This window comes from Caloenas nicobarica, chromosome 11 (genome assembly GCF_036013445.1).
Source record: "Caloenas nicobarica isolate bCalNic1 chromosome 11, bCalNic1.hap1, whole genome shotgun sequence".
Taxonomy (NCBI): domain Eukaryota; kingdom Metazoa; phylum Chordata; class Aves; order Columbiformes; family Columbidae; genus Caloenas; species Caloenas nicobarica.
The window spans coordinates 6,262,332-6,279,404 of NC_088255.1; the positions used below are offsets into that span (position 1 = coordinate 6,262,332).

At 41.7% G+C, this 17,073-nt stretch overlaps 1 protein-coding gene across 1 annotated transcript in view; it reads right to left on the reverse strand.

The window, feature by feature from the left end:
- The window catches only part of SFMBT1 (Scm like with four mbt domains 1), a 34,123-nt gene extending 26,092 nt beyond the window's left edge, over positions 1-8,031 (reverse strand). Inside the window, exons 1-2 of the mRNA XM_065642603.1 lie at positions 8,004-8,031; positions 1,557-1,651 (exon numbers count right to left, since the gene is read on the reverse strand). Coding sequence (XP_065498675.1) covers positions 1,557-1,651; positions 8,004-8,031 — 123 coding nt within the window. The remainder of the gene's footprint in view (positions 1-1,556; positions 1,652-8,003) is intronic.
- Between the last annotated feature and the right edge of the window lie 9,042 nt (positions 8,032-17,073).

Genomic DNA, 17,073 nt, shown 5'->3' on the forward strand with positions numbered 1-17,073 from the left:
TTTTTTTTTTTTTAAAGCCTAATTGTGTTTTTACTGATGATGGCCACAGCAATCAGATCTCCTGTTTGACACAGCTGAGCTGGCAAAGAACACAGTGCAGGGGCAATGAAGTCATTCAAAGCATGGATCCTACCAATTAACAAAATACGGCTGCAATGTTAATTCAGTTGGCCACCACTGTAAAGCTGGCATTACAATTAGTTTCTATAATGTCTGAGCTATGATAGCGAGTTTCTTTAGCAGAGATCGTGTAAGGTGAAGCACACCAGAGGAGCAGACAGACCGCTCCTCGCGCTTCTGCTCTGATCCCACACTGCTCTCTCAACGTGGGCTGCACGGACACCACCACTCTGAGGTAGCTTGCTCCTGCTTATAGCCTTAGTATACTAAGGAAAAACAAAGCAAGCATAGGCCCCTTCAGAAATGAGAACCTTGAATGTTTACTTTGAACAAAAAGCTTACAATTACACCTCAGGCTGTGGAAGAGCCTCTGCAAAGTCTACAATTACTGTGCATCTTTGCTACTAACACAACTGACATAATTTTAAAATTCTGTAATGTTTTGCACTCCTGCAGTTTTCCTTTGGACTCAAAATGCTTTGCAAATCCTTCTGTGAACAGTCATCAGTTTGTTGTCCTGCTAAGTCTCCTATACTGAAAGTGGTGACACTGGACCTGAAAGCCCAAGCACCACACAGTACTTTCCAAGCAACGTGCCACACACAAGTCACTACTCTCCACAGTGGGTCTTTGAAAGACTATTAAACACTAACTTTACTAAAGAATTGGATAAGGATACAGGCTGGCAGCCTGGAAGGTGTTTCAATTGTTGGAAGAGATCCAGGAGGTTTGGAAACCAGCTCTACACAGCTCACCTTCACTGATGACCCAGTGCAAAAAGCCAGATTTCACATTTAGATCTCACCCAACAGGACCGTGCACTCCAGGATTTTCCCAATAAACATTTGATTAAATATATCCAAGAGCAAAGACAAGGGCTTACCGAGACTTCATCATATCCATTAAGCCTGTGCTTGACAATTATCCTAATCAGTTTTCTAACTACTACAGTCAAGTGTTTGGCAGAGCTATTTTCTCCATGACCTCCTTGAGAGCCACCATTAAAACTTTGAGAGCACATTTGAATTTTGCTGTTCAAGAACTATGCCACCAACTCTCTAAAGCTAGCTCCCTCCATAGCAGTTGTCCAGTAGCAATTGCCAAAAGAAAAAAACAAAACAAAACAAAACACAATAAACGAACAGACTGGCCAGTCTGGGCTTTATGAGGAAAAAAATCAAGCTTATGTCCCAGTGCAGAAAAGACTAGGAGCCCCTTAACTTTCAGCACATGGAGATGGGATTGCCCAGTGCTACGTACAGAGGGGAAGACAAGAAACAAGAATTAAGAGGTGAAATTTCTCATTTCTCATTAGTCTAAGAAACATGATTCTAGTTAGTCTTCCAGATTTGAGAGCATCAACTCATTCAAAGAAACCGTAAACATTCAGTGTGTAAAAAAATAATGTAGGAGATGGTAAGAGAACAGTCTCTTACATGTTTAAAAGATCCGTGGGGGGCTGCAGTTGCTCCTGTGTCTTCTAGATATTCATCCCAATTGAATTCCATTTCTTCCACACTGGAACCAGCATCTGGAAGAAAAAAATCAAATACCTTCTATTTAACAACCTGTTGTTTAAGTTTTATGGTACTAAAAACTACAGGAAATCCCACTTCAGTTCCAAATTACTGACTACCCAAGTGTGCACTGACCTTCAGTTATGCATTTCAACACAGAGACACTACTCAGCCTTTCTTTGTATGTGAAGGGCACTTTAAGTTGGATTTGGTACGAAAAACAGTGAGATCCTGAGGATTTTGTTCAAGCACTAGTTGTTTACAATTTCTGAGAGTAGAACATAGGCACAAGAGCTCTGTATTCATATCTACAAATAAGACACTTCAAATTCGGAGTACCTTGGACCATCGGTGTATTAAATTAAAAACCATCCAAAAAACAGCAATACTGATAGTAAGAGGTTTGAAAAGATTTTTAAAAAATGAAATATGATTCCCCTCTTTTTTAGGTTTGATAGTATTTATTTAGATGTTATAAAACACCAAAAGCACAGAGAATAATTCAGGGTAGTTCTAAGAAAAACAGCTTGAGACACAACTCAAATTACAAAAAAAAAAAAAAAAATCACTCAAATTAGTCACTTAAAAACCAGCTCATAAGGTGTAACAGCTTCTTTAGACCATGAAAACCTCATTTCTGGATGCATTTAAAGCAAAAGCATGCTAAAACCACTCAAGCCACAGTTCAAAACTCACTCAGGCTGTTAGGGAAGCAATCAGCTGCAGTGAGCCACACTACAAATCAGTCAGATTTTCTATTATTATTGTCAAGCCTGTCCCAGTCTCCTCATCAGTTCTTGGCTCACTTCCCTGCTCCCCTCCCACTCCAGTTTTCTCCAACACGTAACCTGTCCTGCTGCCACCACCAGCCCAGCTGGGTTTCAGGTCCCCTCTTCACCCAGCGTGCACCCACCTTGTTTTTTTCCTACAGGCAGAGCTGGGATGCCCAGGGAAGGTCCCACCTTGTGTAAGCACCAGTTTTAACCTCAGCACACAAACTACAGCTTCAGGTTCAGCAGGGAAAGGGCTAACAGTGATATGACATAAAAGTAAAGCTTTTCATTTTCACTTTTGGACCGATTCTATGATCTACACCATGGTTGTCTTTATGAATGAACACAAGAGATTTTCATCTCTGGGTACCAGGAAACCTGATACCTGGTTGACATTTGAAAACAAGGAAATCTCTGTGTATCAAAGCACAAGGAGAGCGCAGCAGAGGTTACAGGACACCAACATTTCCTACACGCTCAGCCTGTCTCAGGGCAGGTGGTAACTGTTCTTTCAAGGAGTAGTAGTTTGAGTAGGAAACATTACCTGCCCAAATAAATGAATGAAATACTATTACACACCTTTATCAGAGCCGTGGACAAGCTGACAGCCTGCTGAGTGTCCTTCACAGCAGCTCTTGGTCCTCAGACAGAGAGGGGCAAATATTTGCCCAGAAGTCTGAGCTACTTTAAATCATCTAAAAACCCTACAATTTCTGAGTGTAAAGTAGGTCCGTTTTCTCTTCAAACTGATTGTTGAGCTTATCTCTGACTTTTCATTGTAATTCTGGGCATTATCACTTCCCCAAATTTAGAAATGCATATTCAGTTAGCTTTTGTTTGTTGATGACAGTATCTGTTTTAAAGGCAGCTCTTCTCTCTCCCAAACCCAATAGCATTTTGCTATTTTCAAACCACAGGTGGTTATACTGGCCCTTCATAAACCTCAGAGCTCAAAAAATTCAGAGCTTGAAGATCACCGCCACTTTTAGTGGATAATTTTTAACTTAGTGAAGAAATAGATGTGGAGAAGGAGACAAATAGGTAAGTTTATTTAAAAAAAAAAAAAAAGAGGAAGTAAAGAGGTTAAGGTACAAAGCAGAGCTGTTTGCAAATTAGTGTGGAGCTGATCAAAGCTCTGGCTGCAAGTCATTCTAATAAAAATAAAATTTCATTGCAAAAAGGTTTTAAAACAGATTAAGATTTCTTAACTCATTAAACCAGCATTTTACTTCAATATAACTATAAAAATGCTTAAGCTCACGGCTGCAGAATCAAAGTGGGAAGAAACGTCAGCTCGAACACAACATCCATGGCCAGTTGAAACCAGGAGCGGCCTCGGTCTGCCTGTCCTCCTGCCCAGAGAGCCCAGCCCAGCCCACCTGCCACCCAGCACCTGCTCAACAGCACCCACAGCCACACTCCCTCCAGCTCCACAAGCGCTTGGTATGTAAAAAGCATGGCTTGCAGTGGCTAATGTATTCCTGTTTGAGGAGAAACATGAAGCAACGTGACTGCTCCGTGCTTTTTAACAATTTGAAAGCCAAGTAGCTCGATCTGGGAATCCTACAGGGACCCCGAGGCTTTCCAGCGCTGCTCTTTACCAAATGCTGCAGCACCAAGTCTTCAATAACGTGTTATCATCAGATAACTGTCAAGGGGCAGTTAAGCTCCTTAAATGAGGCACAGGTCACTTAACACACTGAAAGGGTCAATTAGTAACTTATGTTGCCACTTAATTGCTACAAGGAGCTCCTGAAAAGACGGTTCGCAGGCTGCTCCAGCCACCCCTTGGCCTCCAACTACAGTTAAAACCAGCTCCCAACTGGACCGGAGTTACCGCAAGTCCTTCGTCCATCCACTAATCCCTGGTCTCTGTAGCCTGGATGTTTCCACATCTAAAAAAGCTGTTTCCTTCCAGGTCTGCACTGTGGTGAGGAGGGCTCGGATTGCTTTGTACTGCACAGTGCCCACATCTCACCAGCACACCCAGGAGCTCTCTTGCAACTCATTTTATAGGGGGGAGGGCGGAAATTACAAATTCCTGTCCAACACTCTTTGCAAACTGAGTATTCTTCCTGCTTTATTTTAGGGAGTTTCATTGAGTCAGAGGGACATTTTTATTTTTGAACTTAAAGCACCTGAAACTTTTGCTGTTCCATTCATTTGTAAGAGTTCAACTCGGCTCGCGTTTACACTTCACTAAGGTTTTACAATTAAAGGAGACCTGGTGATCAGCCTGGCACTGCAACCCCCGAGCAGCAGAGCTGGGGGGCTGAGGCGCTTCCTTCCCCCAGGAGGCCGCACAGCAGAGCTGCGGGATTTACCAAACCTGCCGCTTCCCACAGGCGGCCCTGCCACGGCATTCCAGGTGACCGAGCTTACCGAACATGGACAACATGGAGAGCTCATCAAACAAAGCTCCAAGCAAAAATGCTGTATGAGGTTTCACAGTGAGAGCAGTAAATTAGTTTTTTAATTGTGGCACGCGGTACGACTACATAAACCATGAAAAATCTCAGAAATCAAGTATTTGTTTTTCAGTATCTGAATGCAGAAACGCTCCACGAGCATGGCGAAGGACCGGCTCTCTGGTAAGGCTCACACTAGCTGGAAATCTTTGAGTCAGAATCCAATCGCTTTTATTGGCAGGATAGATGGGGCAGAGCAGGGCCCTCTCAAATCAAGCCTTTGATCTAGTCTGCCCTATTGCACAGCACCGTCCTGCATGTTTGCACATCCCAGGACACACACGGGACCAGCTTAATGAAGCTCCATTCCTGAGGGCCCATATGTCTGTTTTATAACAACTGTCCTGATCAGTCTGCGTTCAAACTGCTCAATTAAACCTCAGACATTTACACCAGAAATTCTCACTACTGTGAGAAAATTTGCAAATTAATATGACAGATGACAACAAGCAAAACCATGTTTAATCCATTTAATCCTAAAGCACAATTTATAAATGCAATGCTGCATGGGTGTACATATACGTACATTCTCTCTCTCTCCCCATAACCTTAATTGTTATAAGTCAAAAATTAATTCAGCTTCCTCCTACACGAAGAAATATTTTTCTATATTAGACAGGATGACTGAGCCACACATTAGCTCAGTGGCAACGCGCAACTTTGGTAAAGGTGGGGAAAGAAAACAGATGTGATTGTCGTCTCTGCGGCCTTGACATGTAACTAGTTTTTGTCAGTAAAGCTTTCAAATCAAGTTAACGTTTTCTCAAGAAAAATCTGAGAAGTGTCCTACAGAAGTTCTGTGGAGAACACTTATTCACTCTGGAGGTGAGAAAACTGCCTGTAAGAATATTAGAAGTTTCACGGGTAGGTATCACTTCCCATTTCTCGCTATTTCTACTAACATTATTGTGAACACAACTCTTGCCTTCTGAATTTTATCATTAATTATGTCCTGCTGCTCTTTGATACATAAATACATAATATTTGGACACAAAGAGGTAGCAGAATATTAAGGATATTAGCCCTTAAAAACACCTGCAATGGAAACAGTCTACAGCAGACTGTTTTGATCTTTGGATTCCAGTTAAATTCTCACTGTAAAAAATTTTCATGCATCTTTAATGTGATTTAGTTGAAGACTGTCATGTTGGATATTTAAGTACATCACACTGAAGTCTGCAAGACCTTCAATTAAGGCTAATCTAAAGGTTTCTCACCCTGAAATGTAGATATATTTCAATCTGCTTTTCATAACAGTTAATCTTTTCCATCTATACCAGCTGCAAAGCCATGAATAAATAAAGACAGGTTGGAATTTCAGCAGCTGAGAAAGCCTGTGACAAGAATAAAAGTTGTCTTTTCCTCTCGTAGTGCAGAAGGAGCATCACAACCAACAACCCTGGCCACTGCCTGGGTTATTGCAAGCAGAGCCTGTATGTAAAAACCGAAAAGACAGAGAGGAATCTCCAAAAACCGCTAACCGTCATCAAGTGGAAAAAATGACACCAGTCAAAGACTATGAAGGGAATGTTCCAGTAGTGGTTGGGACTGGTCTAACTCAAAGCACTTCAGGAGATAATATTAGAGGGCCCAACAAAACCAATGCGCTTGTGCTTACATGGGTAGCATTTGCTGGAAATTGCTTTGAACTCAGCAAGTAGAGCTCTCTTCGGCTACTGTTTGCTTTTCACAGCCACCTGTACTCAAACCAGGCACAAAAAGGATGCTCAGGAAAATCACTGTTGAGTAATTTCAAGACAATTATCAAACCCCACCAGCTATTTCAAAAGCATGTAGAGAGTACTGTGTGAACTCGGATACTTTTTGAGGAAGATGGAAAAATGTCAGTGAAGGTCTTGGTACAGAGGGATGTGCTATCAGACTGTGAACAGCCCGTTGCTGACCATGTATACATCTCCTTACCATTCTTCTCAGCTGCTCAAAGCCTTTTCTGTTTCTCACACTTACGTGACAGAAGTTAGAAGTTTCCGCTAGCATAGGACACAGTATTTGCATGTGCCTGGAGACATTCTGCGTATTTGTGCATATTGCCTTTTCTTCCTTATTTGAGGATATAATGTTGACAGCAACTTGAGTGATTGGCTATAATTAATAATCAAAAAGCATATTTCCACATCATAAACCAGATGATAGCATTCTTCTAAAAGCACTGTAGATCAAAATTATGCTTAACATTTCTTCAGTAACACTGACAGCAATTAGATTTCCATAAAGTAAAGGCGCAAAAACTACCAATAGTGAATTGTGCTATGAGAAGAGCTGCTTGTTGGATAAGTACCAAAGGGAAGGAACACTCAGACAAAATCCTAATCCAGTTGTTAACACTGGTAACTACAAATTAAAATTTACTTTATATTATCTATACAACACTATAGGTAGGGATCTCCTCAAGGAAAAGTAACAAATCAGACAAACGGGTGGGCTCTACCCCCGTAAGAGTGTACAGTCCAGAACTGTTTCAGAAGGCTGTTAGTACCCCCAGCCATCCCAAACTGACACTCTCCTCAGCCTGGTGTTTCACGGTGAACCAAAACCTGAGCTAATTTATCATAATATACCACTCTGCAGCAGATTAGGAGTTGATATCCCAAACCCATCAAAGCAGGCACACCAAGGCACAGCAGAAAAACAGGACATTACAACGGCAGCAAGCAGCTTCAGTTACCTGACTTTTTAAACCAGCAGCACAACCTTGTCGAAATAATAAGAACAAGATGACCACAAGGACAGAACAAGATAATATTAACCACTGACAGACAAAAGCCTTAAAATAGTAGTGTTAGAGCCACTAAGCTTATCAGAAGCCCATCTCATAGTGATATCATGCAGAGGAAAGACACAGCTTCTTAAAAACGCAATTACTAAAGCGGGTGAGATTTTGTTCCCCTTCAAGCCAACGATACACCTTGCTTTAGAAATACAGCAATAACAAACTTAAGTCCCATAGTCAGAATCTAACCCACAGTCACTGAAATTTAAGTTTCTCGCTGTGTACAGTACGTAGCATCAGAGACATGCACTATTCGCTGTGCTTGTGCCTGTTCCATCTCGCTTGTCAAGTTTTTTGAGACTTGTTAGCCATGGGAGCTCAGCTGGACCATTACCTGCATCACATTGCTGTTCTCCATTCATCTCCACAGCAGCCCAGGGGTTATTTCCAGCAGCCAGAAGCAGGGGAATCTGAGGAGGTCACGCTTTGGTGGTCATGAGTTGCCTCCCACCTTCAGTCCCAGTGGCAGCCAGGACATACAAGAAGCGATCCTGAAAAAAACCCAAAAGGAACAATTGGTAAGAAAATATGCACTGGATTTTAACTACTTTTAAGATACATTAAAAACATTACTCCAGCAATAAGCCAGAAACCTTAAAGCAAACAAGGGCATCTCACTGTGTTTATGTATGTTTAGCTACTCCACGCCTCTCATCTGTGGACCAAATTTATACTAGGAAAAAAATATTTCCTAAATCAGCCAATTATAAAGCTGAATTTCAACACCTCTTCAGCCCCAAAACAAAGCCACCCCTCTCAAAAGGTTCTTCAACCCTTCATAAGGCTAAAGAAGTAGGGAACTAACCAAGTCATGGAACAAAACTACCAGGTTAAAAAAGAACAAAACCAAACCAACAAACGAAAGGAAAGCCCCACACAAAACAAACCACCAACCAACCAAACCAAGAATAAAAACACAACAAAACCAACACACCAGGTTAAAAAAAAAAAAAAAGAAAAAAAGAAGGAAGCAGAAATACACTCTTAAACATTTTGTGATGAGAAGCCATAACTTTCAAACCTATTCCTATGAGCAATTAAATCACTATTTCATTATTAATGGTAGGAAGCAAGGAAGGACAAGTCTCAAGCAAGCCCATTAGTTCACTGCACTGGCAACGTACTACAGGTATTTTTCCCTTACAAAATTCTCTACTAAAGCAAAGTTGCATAGTAAATAAAAGCCTAGGTTACATGTTTATTTATTAATATCACATTTTGACTGAAAACTTTATATAAATCAATGAGATGGGGTGTGAAGGGGCCCTAAACCCAAGATTATTTGCATGAAAAATCTTGTAAAAGCCCATAATCTTCAAATACCCTTTGCATTCTTGCAGAATGCCTGGGAAGCACCTGTTTTTTCTTTTTAAGCAAGATACCAGAAATAATGCACAGGACTAAAAATCACATTTTAAAAAACAAAGGCTGCATTTCTCATTTCTCACCTAAACACATTCTCAGTAACTACGCTTTAAAAAAGGGAAGACCTACGCACTTGAGAAGTCTAGGTGTTTTGGGTCTTTTTTGAGTTTTATATACCTTTGAAGACTCCCCAATAATCCTTAAGAGAGGTTTTGCAGGAGGGCCCTTTTTTTTTTTTTTTTTTTAAAGGTAAAAGAAACCAACCTATTTTAAGTGTGGGTTTTTTTGGTTGTGTTTTTATTTGTTTGTTTGGGTGTTGGTTTTTTGTTTGGTTTTGTTTGTTTGTTTGTTTGCCCTACTACAGCTTGGACAAATTTTTAAGAAATGCAAGTTGCCTAAAAGATGGAAACACGGAAAATCTTCCTTCAAAATGAGTCTCACAAATGAGAGGTTTCCCAAGATGATACTGCTTTCAAAGGTGCAACCATGGCTTCATTTCTGAAGGTGTAAGTGGACTGGAGGGAACTAAATGTTTTTTCCTTTGAAAATCTGTCTATGCATTAAAAATGGAAGCATTTTGAAGAAGTAGTTCTATTGGAGGGAAGTTTGGGTGGGAGAGCAGCTGTTGTGCCAGCCTGCTCGCCTGTTCCCTGGCGCTGCCTGTGGGACGGCAGCTCCGGCAGTGTCACTGTCCCCGCTGATAGCCCTTATCTTTAGGCTCCCCTGGTCCCCATGCAAAGCAAGTTAATCAAGACATGCCTACACTATTTAGACACGGAGAATTTGGAAAGGAAAAAAAAAAAAAAAAAAGGAAAAAGAAAAAGAGAAAAACAAAAAAAGAAAAAGAGAAAAACAAACCCCAAACCTTCCTAAAGCACCAGAATTCCATTTTGGGGAGGATTTCCACAGAATTAATTGTAAAATGCCGTATAGCAGGCTGCAAATGTCCTGAGCATGCGTGTGGAGCACCCAGGCTCGCTAGCTGGGAATACTGCTCAAGACAAACCAAACTGGAGCGACACCTCAACTGAAAGTGGGAAGGCAAAGTTGTCCTGTAACTGAACTACAGCCCTCGGCATGAATTTTCGGGAACTGCAGTGCAAAGCACTGAAAACTCTGGCTGAAATCTCCTGTACACAGCACTGATAGCTTCATTCACACACAAACAAAATGACAAATTTGAACAGAATTAAAGGAATATCCACCAACAGCGCTCGGCAGTGTGGGAAGTTCTCAAGCACAACAAAAAGTACAGCCAACTTTAAAAACTTTCATTTCATGTGCAAATAAAAATTTTTAAGGGTAGCAAGAGGTATCATTAGAACTCTTATTGAAGAGTAGCTTAATGCCACAAAAATCTACTGTATAGAAGATATTAATACAGTTTTACTCATTATATCTTCAGAAATGCATCTGGAAGGGAACTCAGCTGCCAATTTCTGCTATATTGCTTCTCACGTACTTGTCTCCAGCTCAAAAAGACCGTGCTCAGCATATACCCACAAGGTCACAAGTTATCTCCCAACTGAGCTCTGTCTCTCTCGGAAAGTTACTGAGAAATTAAGCACAGGTACCGATCTCCATCAGTCTCCCTTGGTTCCTTATGTACTTCCAGCCTCTCAGGACAAGGCAGTGCAGGATACACTAACACAACCCTTGGGAAGACTGTCCTCCTGTCGACAGATAGTCTAACGTTCCATTTATTCCATCCTTTATGGAGTAATGCTGGCAGGTGATGGCACTGGCAACCTGCATGATGCTTGGCACACAGTGAAGAACTAACCAACAAAATACTTTTTAATCATTAATCAAAATATTTCTTGGTAATGTCCTACTCTAGGCTTATCAGCTGTCACACTGCTAAGCCAAAATAAAGGCAACCCTGTGAAAAACGCCGAGTGAAGCATATAATCCAACAAATCTGAGGATATGCTGCTGGTTTCTAATGGTGTAGCCCTGGTAAAGTACCCTCAGAATTTAATTACAATTAAGATATTTTCAGTTTGTGAGATCCAGCTCTCAATGTCTACAGCTAAACTAGGTAATTCAAAACTAACGTAATCTTTTTTTGCAACATGGAAATATTTAAGACACCCCTTCCTCCTGAAAAAAACACCCAAACCAAACACCAAAGAGGCTGTTTATTTAAAAGATGCCAAGTACTGGCAGCTCCTGTTGAAGTTGATTGATATTCTGCCCAAGTCAAGTTGGGTAGTTATACAGGTTTTCATAAGTAGCTCTGGTGTTTTATGTACACAAAATTGAGAGTACTTGTAATTAGCACCCGCCATGGCTGGTGCTTACAGTCTGGCACCCCAAAGATTACCTTTTGATAAATCTCAAGGGGAGGAGAGCACAAGTGCTGCTGGAACAGGACTGATTTGAAAATACTTTGGACTCTCCAGTCGCACTTCTGCATTTCAAGCCTCCTATCAGCACATGAAATATTCAGATGTTAGCAACTGGAAGCAGCATTAAAAACAGTTACAGTTCATTAAAGCCAGATGGCTCACTTGAATATGAAAAGAAATCAAACATAAGCTGGATGTTGAATTAAAGTAAATCAGCTGGTGTCTGAGGCTTAATATTATTTTAAAACAAAGACGCATGAGACAATGGGGATGTGAGACACCCCTACAGACTGGGGAAGAAGCTACAGAAAGGATCAGCTTTCAGCAAATTCCTTCATCCAAAGGATTTCAAAACCCTGTGCCTACCATATGGAGCTTCACTCTGCACAGGCAGCAAACCTGTTGCAGGGGTTTGTCAGAGCAGGGCAGAGCTTCCTCAGCACCTGAGACCTGCAACTCTGCTACTGAACACAGATCAATCTACTGCCAACATCAACACAGAAAGGTGAAGGGCCTTTTTGTTACTTTTAGACCATCTCCTGGAGGAAGGAGGAGAGGGGGGAAATGTCCTCCTGGTCCCTATGCCTATTCACACGTATACCTTTGCTTTTTCACTTCAAGGAAATACTAATTACCTGTTCCCTATGAGGGAAGATGGCACGTGCACTTCATCTGAAGACTTTTTCTAACAAATTCTTTGTTGTAGGACTCACAGATATGACATGAACAGTGCCGGGCTCAGCACATCTTCTAATGAGGTCCAGCGTTGGCAGTGGAGATTCTTGTTGGCATTTCAGGAAGAAAAGCTATTCAGGACAAAAGCTCCCCTCTACTACAAGCTTCTGTCTGAAAACCATTCAGAAAGAACAATGTGAAGTACAAAACAGGTACAGCTGAGCGCCAGCAGCAGCAGCCACCCCTTCCCAGTGCACAGTTACAAACAGGAAACAACCCATCGTTCCTGTGTATCCTCAGACATTTAAACTCGGTGAATATTCCCAATTCATTTTACTAACACACAAGCTCATCATACAAGCTCTTCTGTAGTTAAGATCTAGAACTCTCATGACAAAATTAGCTGGCAGGAGAGACCTTTCCTTCTCAAAGCGTGCACCAGCACTACCCGCCAGCGGGCCGATGCTGCGGCAGCAGTGCCGGGGCTCTGACACGGGGACACGGCCCCTCGTGCCCTGTTCCTGACACGGCCACACAACTGCAGTTACCGCTGCGGCCAACTCCAGATACGCGCTTGCTCTCTGCTTTTATTATTATTATTACAGAAACAAGCAATTTCCACAGCCTGCAAAAGACAGCTTCAAGCTTTTTTTTAAACCTTTTTCCTCATCTAACACTACTACAGTTAATCGTGAATACAGGCACCAGCTGCCCCTTTTGCTATAAGATGAGACAGTGGCTCCAGGGGAGGATGAGGACATGTTACAAATCGAGATTTGTATGCAACTGGGTACTTGCAGGCCACACGCCTTATCAACATCCAAGCAGATCTAAGGTAGCTGAAATGCGGTCTGAGGGTCCTTTACCCTGGGAGATAAGGCAGGCGGAGAACACCAGGCCTTTGGAAAACACATTTGCACCCTCTCCAAGCACAAAGAGACTCCACCCAGTCGGAGCCCCTGCCAGCCCTCACTGGTAGGAGAAAGTCAAAAAATGGAAAGGACCATCTAGGATGACAACTTAAGTTGATGTTTTAAATTCCAGTAGAATGTATATATACATTTAAAAAAAAATCTATAGCACAAACAGCACCTAACATAATAAACTATTCGGGTTTCAGCCAACTTTATTTTAGGTCCACTTACAATGTGTAGTACTTGATTCCTCACAAACACTTTTATGAAATCCATTACAAGTATACTGATGAGTTTTTGCATCACCAGTAGTCTGGAGTACCATTACTTAGTATTTTCAGCACAAAAAAAGTAAGATACTTAGTAAGCAAATTTCTCAATCAGAACCACGATCAACACTGCTGGAGAAAATTCACTTCCAAGCTATTCATTGCAAGTTTCATTCACACTTTCGTAACAATGCACTTACAGTACAGAAACACTCAAAGCTCCCACAGAAGGGTCAGTACATTTCCTTAGAACAGCCATACAGTTTTGGGGGAAACGTCAGAGACTGGCTGGACGCTGCTGCCAACTCAATGGAGGGACACGGCTGATTACCTGCCACAGCAAATCAGCGACCATCTCCATCAGGGCACAACGGCCAATATTTGCCTTCTTTGAAAAAATCTCACCCTTGAAATCAGGACTGAGAGAGGCAAAAGCAAGCAAATATTCAGAACAGCATTCAGTGTTAAGAAATCTTTAATACCTGTGATGGTAAGTAAGTGTTTCAAATTCACAGATCAGCCAATGTCTGCACAATCACTTCTGCTACACTCGGATAAGCAACTCACCAACAGCCTAGAAATCCACCTGTGCTTTGCTTGCTCTCCTCTCCCCCACTCGAGGATTTTTAACTCCATTCACACCATGCAAGAGCAGGGCAGGCACAAAACCAGCCTCTGTCTAACCTGCCACATGGAGCACAATTCCCACTTCTCGTGTTTTGTGATTCGACGCCCGCATCACGGCTTCTCTAAGCGCCCATTACCTGTTCTTCCGTACCCATAAGCATCAAATGACAGTACACAGCTGGCAGACAGGATATTCAAATTATTTTCCTGGGAAGCAAAGTATTATATACACTTACTTTCACGCCTTTCCCTCTTGCTTCATCGTCCTGTCACCCTCCCTGCTGGAACCCTCGGCAGAGGTCCTACTTCTCCAAGAAACATTCTCCACAGTCCTCCACTTCATGAATCCTCTAGTTCCCTAAGCCTTTTAAAGCCAAAATATGGTATAAGACCTTTCTTGTAATTTTGTCTTCTCTTATTTAGGCACTAAACGTTGGAAGCCTGGATAACACTTAAGAGATTTTCTAATTTTCAGTTGTATAAACAAAGTAAGTATCAATACTTCACAAACATGTGTCTTCCTAGTATCTGACCCTCCACAAACAAAAGACAAAGTGGAAGACTTCTTACAATCTCTAATTTATGCTGGAATTCCGATTTTTCAAGTCATTTTAACTGCTGTTCTGTGACAAGCAAGAAGCAATTTCAGTGGCCTCTGCAGGAAAGACCTGCAACAGAGCCCTGTGCTTGGCACTGCTAGTCCGCTCCAAATCTTTCCAAGACAGCCCTGTAAAGCCCAGAAAGCAGACAACAGATAGGCAAAATAAAGTTTGATGCTTCTATAACAAAACAATAAAAATGCTACTGATTTCATTGAAGTCACAGCTGCCAAAGGAATTACCCTGTCCAATGCGCAGAGCAGAAAACTTTGGCTGACTTGCAGTTCTGTAAAGCATTATTTTTACACACACGTATGGAGCAGTGGGTCTGTAAACAGAAGCTTATTCGCTTGCTTCTGTAAGGATTTATCAAAGATAAACAGATCATTGAATCACCCTCTATTGTAGGTATGATCACCAACATTTTCTTTGGGCCATCTTGGTAGCATATTTAGTACAACAAAAGCAAAGCAAAACCTTCCTATATTTAAAAAATAAATAACAGAGGCAGCTATGTTTCCACATTTTTTTGCAGTTGCTAGACCAACCATAACCAAATCTAGTCCGAGTTCACCACCTTCCACCATCACCTCTACCTCGTCTCTCACAGTCAAATTATGTAATTTTGTTCTTTTGTAATAGGCCATAGGTGCCCTGTCCTGGTGACCAACCTTCCTTCAGCATCTTTGGCTGCAGACTCTGCCTTACGCAGTTACGTTCTGTCCAAGGACCACAGTGGTAACCAACATCTAACTATCCTTCCTGAGAAACTGTTATTTCATCAAAAGCAGTCAAAATTTCTGAATTTTCAACCTCTCTAACCTCTCTCTACTCTTGTCAATTTATTTGGGCTTTGTCCTTGCAAGAACAAAAATTGTGTTCATCTTAACACTTGGCTCCCGCTCCTTGCAAAGGAAGCTTTCCTGGAGACAAGGCTCAGGATTCCTGCAATCCCTTTCATCTTTTTGCCCATCAAGAGCATGCTCAAGTGTTCTTATCTGAACAGCTTCTGTATGGCCTCAGAACAAAACCCACTAAACATGAAGATTATAGATGTATATATATGCAAATAGGAACTACTATCACCAGAGTTAGATTAATTATTAAAACTTATATTTCTCTACCACACCTGCACTGGAATTTCTGCTCATTGACTAGTACTCATAGCGGTTCTACCCTTCTGTTTCCCTACCAGCTCCTTTACATCTATTTTAGAACTCCAAGATGTTTCTCTCTCCCATTGCAAGAGCGACACTGAGACTCAAGACAACTGCATTTAAAGAACATACCTTATGTTCTTACATTTTCAAAGAAATCATCAGAAAATATAAAAGGGTCAAATGACTTGCTGTGGAGAATCCGGAGCGTAACCCTCAATAGCAACCCAGGCGTACAGCAAGTTGTGTGGCTCCAGAACATGCTTCTCGCCTTCCAGATGAATCGCAGGACTGCAAGCACCTCTGCAGGGGAGGCTTGCCAGCCTGCACCACTGCAGCCCGTTGCAACCGTAAACATATTTGGTTTTATTCCAAGGGCTTATAAGAAAAAATTTTTAAAAGCCTCCATTTACGACATCTTCCTGGGGTTTGTCCAGTGCCCACAAACGAAGCGAGCAGAACGCCGGCACACACTGCTCTGTTCTCACCGAACCAGCAAACCTCTAAGTCATTTACAGCCTTTTAAAATCATCGCTTCTTCACACACAGACACCTTCAGGACTCAGACAGGTATCTGAATAACGCAGTGAGGGCGCAGCAGCCCAGCCTGCACCCCGGCAGAGGCGCAGGGTCCCACACAGCCCGAGCAAACACCCATCGCCCCGCCAGAGAACTCGGGGCAGAGCCCCGCGCCACAGGTTAAATACTGCAAGTTGCTGCCATTACACAGACAAATAAACAAAAACCTTGCAGCAGATTGAAAGGTTACAGAGCTCGGCAATCCCTTCTGCCTCGAAAATGTGGAAATGTTGTTCATGAACATGCATTTTTATTAGCATAAAAATATTTACCAGAGAAAAGAAGAATCTATTTTGTCACAACATGGGACCAATGTTCATACCTTTAATTCAACCTTTTGTGAGAGCTACTTGTACGACATAGAAAAAGCAACAAACAATCCATTTAACACAATTCTGCTGATATAATAAGTGACATTTACCTTCTTTCATTTAGTTTATGCCAATTTATGCCAGTTTTCCCATCCCATCCCCTGCCTGAAGTCCAGTTGCTTCCAGGATTTGATTTCCCTCCTGGATCCACCTGACTATACACGTAACACACCTAGAACGGGAAAGCCTGGCTAATAGATGTTATAACACTCAGGTCTAGCTCAATAAATTATGAGATCTGTCTTTACAACCTGTGCTGCACTATCCAGCTGGTAAAGCAATTTCCATTAAACTACGAGTTAAATCCAGGTGAGAATGTAGAAGTCACAGCTCTGTTCCCAGCTAATTCAGATACCACCAGACAGCCAGAGCATTCTCTTGATAGGGGAACAACATAAAACAGGCTGTCCCAAAAAGTTCCTTTGTATTTATAACTGGTGGCAAATAGAAACTATTAAGAATTGCTTATTTTGATTCTTCTACATTTAAGATAGTGG